This window comes from Sinocyclocheilus rhinocerous, unplaced genomic scaffold (genome assembly GCF_001515625.1).
Source record: "Sinocyclocheilus rhinocerous isolate Xijiao unplaced genomic scaffold, SAMN03320098_v1.1 scaffold2475, whole genome shotgun sequence".
Lineage (NCBI taxonomy): Eukaryota > Metazoa > Chordata > Actinopteri > Cypriniformes > Cyprinidae > Sinocyclocheilus > Sinocyclocheilus rhinocerous.
Genome location: NW_015666614.1, coordinates 396,866 through 402,839, shown reverse-complemented (window position 1 = coordinate 402,839; position 5,974 = coordinate 396,866). Strand labels below are relative to the sequence as shown.

Below are 5,974 nucleotides of genomic sequence, written 5' to 3'. Positions count from 1 at the left end.
TTGTGCTTTTGTAAAATAAAGAAAACAAACAGGGTGCGCTTTCTGCCGTCTCAGTCTCTGCGAAAATCTTTCTGAAACGCGTCACTAAAATGAACTGATACTCAGCGAATACTTCACACACAGACATGAGAAATGTATCTATAGAAAGCTTGAAGTGTCTACTTTTAAATGAAGTCTTATCGAAAACAAATATTCTCTGAAAAAGTAATCCGTATGAAACCAACGCGAGGACCAGTTTTTCCCGTCTGAGCTCATTTTCTGTAATGTGATCACGCCCACACGCAGTGCGCGCTGTTCATACAGTAATCATTAACGTGAGACACGCAAGCCTCAGATGAGACCCACATCACTTCAGTAAACAAAGCCTGAAAATTCATCAAGTTCATCTGGATACTTTTCGTTTCTGGAAGAAGATGCGCTGAGAGGAATAAGCCAGAATTTACCTCAGAAGAAGAATGCGACGCGTGGCTTATGCAGCGGAGGAGATCATTTCTGACGAGCAAGTCATGTTTCTTATTTGCATTAGTTAACGTGTTGTTGTGATATAAACTTGAACACATTTACTAGTTGGGTTTTTCCCAAACTATAATTCCAGACTAAAATGCTTGAAATCAAGTGAAACATTTTGAATCTGAACTTTCATTGCATCTAAATGTCTCACCATGCCAGGATGTTTTTTTAATGTTCTATAAAATATAAAACAATACGATATAAAAGTAATTGAGTGTTTACACTGTAACATGATGAATGTTAGAGTCTAAGAACATTTAGATCAATGTTTATTATTAATACTCTGTTCACGCATATAGATGTTTATAACATGCTAAACAATAATAATTAGTTTCTCACATATAAAATGTTTTTTACGATAGTACATACAAAGCATGTGTGTGTATATGAATACAAATTCATATAATGTGTCTTTGCCCTTCACTGTGTATATTTTGATTATACTGCGTTGTAAATAAAATACTAATAATGAAAACCCCCATCATTTTAGTCTCCTCACATTCTTTCTTACCTGCCTCACAGTCACAGTCACACTGATGGGCCATTAGGAGAGGGCCCTTTGTCTCTCAGGTGTGAATCACTAAATATTCATGGTCCCTCGCATATGGCCTTTCTGACACAGAACATGTCTTACAAAAGTTAAATCAATATATTGTTCTCTGTGAATGAGTGAGCAGGATGATTTTCACATCATTTTATAGCAAAAACTCCATTCTACCACATCCAGTTCTTAAAAGTCTTGTGGACAAATGTTCTGTATGTGTATAAAATATTGAAAATATTGAATATTGAAAATATTGAATATTGAAAATATTACTTTTTCACTAACCACACATAAACGTTGTTTTCTCAAAAACACAAACTTGTACATACTTGCTTATTACATATTATTGTAGCCCAGTTTGTGCTGAACACAGTGTGATTAGACTTTAGCCATTAATATGTTTTTAAGATACTGAAAAAAGCATAAATGTCAGTGCATGTCAAAACTTCTCCAGGGCCCCAAAACCCCCTCAGACCCCAGAAGGATTAATCCTGGTCCTGGGGTCCTCATCTTTTTACACTTGCATTTCACTGTACTTAATTTTGTATTTATTTTATACTTGATTTTAGAATCCTAGATTGTATGAATGTGTTTTAAGTCCTGGTATGTAAAGCCCTTTGGCCAACGTGTGTTGTTTTAAATGTGCTATATGAATAATTGTGATTGATTGATAAAAATGCACTTTTACAGTGAATTGCATTTTACAGTGAGCGCAAACATTTGAAAAAGGCTAGAAGGGTCAGGAGCACCCAGTTAAAGCAAAAAAAATTAAATTAAAAAAAATTAATATTGGCATGTAGATGTCTTCAGGCCAGGACTGTTACCAAACGTGAAGTTTGGGGCAGATCGGACATTGCATGTTTGAGTTAGTGTAAAACAAGCCATTTATAACTGAATATTGGCCTTTAGATGTTTTCAGGCCAGGACTCTTACCAAACAGCTGAAGTATGGGGCAGATCGGACATTGAGTTACAACAACTTCTTTTTCTATGGCGAAACATCAAAATTTGTCAGGCCGCCACGGACACATCCTTTAGCGAAAACTCAAGATCTTCGCAATTTAACATCGCAAAGGCCTTTAGATTAGACTGACCAAATATAATGTTGATTTGATTAAATCTCTAATAGGAGTTCATTAAAATACAATGCCTGAAAATGGCAAAAACGACAATTTGCAGAGAAAATGTAAAATAACTGACTATAACTGAATAATGGCATGTAGATCTCTTCAGGCCAGGACTCTCATCTAAAATGTGAAGTTTGGGGTAGATCAGACATTGTATGTCTGCGTTACAACAACTTCCTCTTTCATGCCAAAACATCAATGTTTGAGTTAGTGTAAAACATGTCACTTCCTGAATATGGGCATCGGACATTATGCCTGAGTTATAACAACTTCCAGTGTCATGGCAAAACATTCGTCAGGCCGCCATGGACACGCCCTACAACAATAACTCAAGATCTTTGCAATTTAACATCATAATAGGGCCATCATAAAGGGCTTTAGATTAGACTGACCAAATTTGGTGTTGATCTGATCAAATCTCTGGGAGTACGTTAAAATACAACGCCTGAAATGGCAAAACGACACAAAATTTGCCAAGAAAATTCAAAATAACTGACTTCCTGTTGGGTTTCGGATTTTGCTCCAAGAGACTTTTTAGTAGGTATTGGGGTGTTACACGTGTCTACTGAATTTTGTACACGTACATGAAACATAGCTCGAGGGGCACATCACTGAAAGTGTATAGGTGGCGCTATCGAGCCGTTCTGCCACACCCACTTCTGAAACCTATATCAGACATAAATTCTCACCACTTCTGGCATGTGTGCAAAGTTTTGTGAGTTTTCAAGCATGTTTAGGCCCTAAAAAATGCGAAACTAACCCTAATCCTACTATATGCAGCAATTATGATTCAGGAAATGTAAAATATACAATTAATTCAGAACGGCTCTCTGCCAACACTGTCTTTATTCCTGAAGAGAGCTGATAAATGTATTTTGACAAACAGTTCATCTACACATAACTACTAAAACGTAGAAACTGATCGGAGATGCATCAAATGTATTTAAAACTAGAGCCTGGCCGATATATCGTTTGCCGATATTATCGGCCGATATGAGCCTGTCACCGATATATCGGTATCAGCGAATATGCCGCCGATATGAACATTTTTTTTACAGAACATATAACGCAGATAAAATGCTTGAAATGGTGTAATTACTTAGTTTGTCCAGCAGAGCGCGCTCCATTGTTTGCTACTGGCGACCTGGATGAAAGCTTTAAAGCTTAAGTCTATGGAAAACCATTGAAACTTTGAACCGCCACATCTCCGTAACGGCTCGGCGAATCCACACCAAATTCGGGGGATTTTGTTAAACTTTTAATAAATTGATGTTAAATTGTTTAAGTTTCATGATTTTAATTAATTAGACATGCGGTTTGATTAATAAAATGTAATTTAACCATTAAAAAGGAGTCCAGAAAAAAAACGGGGAAAAAAACGGAACACGTTTTTGGACATGGATCCGCACATCTCGTCAGCCCTGTAACTTGCAAAAAATGTGTTTATATATATATATATATATTCTGTTTATGTATATACTTTATTCTATATATAGTACCAGTCAAATGTTTGGACACACGAATGGGAAAGTGTCCAAACTTTTGACTGGTATTGTACTATAATATACACAAAGAATATCGGCCGATATAGGCGCGTTTTTACTCCCTAAATATCGGTATCGGCCCCAAAAAACTCATATCGGTCGGGCTCTATTTGAAACCTTATGATATCATATAATTTTGAAGCAAGTAATAGATGTACCTCCTGAATGTGATCCGGGAGTTGAATGGCTGGGCAGAAGGTGTTCTTGAGGAGCGTGAACGTCTTGTAAAAGCAGAAGGACAGCAGCAACACCAGCAGGAAGCTCAGCAGCAGAGAAATCAGGAAGTACAGGAATATCTGCCAGTACGGCATCTGACCTGAAATCACACACAGCGTTCAGTCGTAATGTCACACACACATTCATCTGGGTCAAACACGGACAGAAGACTCACTTGTCACCATAAGCACTGACTCCACCTTACATAACATGATCCATACATGTAGGATATAAATGCTCATAAATGTGGATTAAAAACCATGTAAATTATTCGAAAAAACTCACAGGTTATATATTTTCCCAAAACGGTAGCCTTTACTAGGTACAGTGGCAGATGTCTGAGGTTAAGTTGTGTCACTGGAGCTCTGTTTTTTCTATCTCTGGCTGCATGTTACACATATTCTTTAATCTGTTATCAGACATAAAACACTGACTGACAACCATAAGTGTCTTCACTGAAAAATATGTGTGTATTAGCAGCGCACTGACCCCACCTTACATAACATGATCCATACATGTAGGATATAAATGCTCATAAATGTGGATTAAAAACCATGTAAATTATTCGAAAAAACTCACAGGTTATATATTTTCCCAAAACGGTAGCCTTTACTAGGTACAGTGGCAGATGTCTGAGGTTAAGTTGTGTCACTGGAGCTCTGTTTTTTCTATCTCTGGCTGCATGTTACACATATTCTTTAATCTGTTATCAGACATAAAACACTGACTGACAACCATAAGTGTCTTCACTGAAAAATATGTGTGTATTAGCAGCCTGTGTGTGTGAGTGTGTGTGAGTGTGTGTGTGTGAGTGAGTGTGTGCGTGTGAGTGAGTGCGAGTGTGTGTGTGGGTGTGAGTGAGTGTGTGTGCGTGTGTGAGTGTGCGTGTGTGCATGTGTGAGAGTGTGTGTGCGTGTGTGAGTGTGTGGGTTCAGCCAAATATTGTCCTCTCCTAACAAACCATACATCAATGGAGAGATTATTTATTTATATTTATTCAGCTTTCAGATGATGCATAAATCTCAATAAAAAAAAAATGACCCTTATGTTTTGTGGTCCAGGGTCACAGTTGAGCTGATTCAGTCACATGGGTCACGTGCATGCGAAGGCTCTTACGCTAGATACTGCGCAGTGAAGGTGACGGTCTGGTTGACGGCGGTCTCATGAGGCCAGTCCCACCGCAGCACGTAACGAGTGTTGAGTGAGTCCACGCTGACGTTATCAGGACACCTCAGATCTGCAAACCCTGCCAGACACACACATGTATTTACACCTCCATACGAGCACACAAACACTCACTTCTCCAGTCTGATATCTGCACTCAGTTACAGGCCATTGATGTTCAACCTGAATGCAAGCGTTTTCACATCTGATAGCATTCGGATCAAAGCACATCTGCACGCAACTGGTGCAATTGACCTATCGGTAAGCCCCTCCCCTCGAACGCAGATGAGCCAATGGCAGCTGAGTATCAGTTGCACGGGGAGCTCGGACATCTGTAGGTTTCAGCGGCATAGAGAAACACTGGAAGATCCGAAGCTTGCATCAGTTTAATGGTGTTTATGCTTCAAAAATGGAAAACAGATGTGCCTGGAGTACTTATACACTGATTCCAGGTATCCTGAGAGGATAGGCAATGGAATTTATTTTATTCTATTTCCTAAACCCAAACAAAATGGAGCAAAATGTCCCAAAGCATTCACCCCCAATCCCAATGAAGACACAAACGTTCATTTTCTGGTTGTCATACTCTCATCAAGTTACAATTTTCATCTGCTCAAGCAGAACGTTAATGTCATCTTGTGCTTTAGTAAGGTATCTCTGGCTAAAACTAGCTAACGTTAAAGTTTGTGAGATGTTAACGTACAATCCTAAATAGCTAACTCTTCTCACGTCATGTACAGTGTAGGTCAAAAACACATAAACGTAGGTCTACATTTTAGTGCCTCTCCTTATTAAACTGGTTAAATGTACATTAATTTAATCTTACCCTGCGGTACATGAATCCTGGATGTTGTCATCTGCGATCGTGAC

General features: G+C 38.5%; 1 protein-coding gene across 1 annotated transcript in view; it reads right to left on the bottom strand.

Annotated features, from left to right (window-relative positions):
• Positions 1-5,974, bottom strand: part of LOC107733036 (interferon alpha/beta receptor 1b-like) — a 17,068-nt gene that overhangs the window by 4,988 nt on the left and 6,106 nt on the right. Inside the window, exons 3-4 of the mRNA XM_016544544.1 lie at positions 5,055-5,186; positions 3,883-4,040 (exon numbers count right to left, since the gene is read on the bottom strand). Of these exons, the coding sequence (XP_016400030.1) occupies positions 3,883-4,040; positions 5,055-5,186 (290 nt within the window). The remainder of the gene's footprint in view (positions 1-3,882; positions 4,041-5,054; positions 5,187-5,974) is intronic.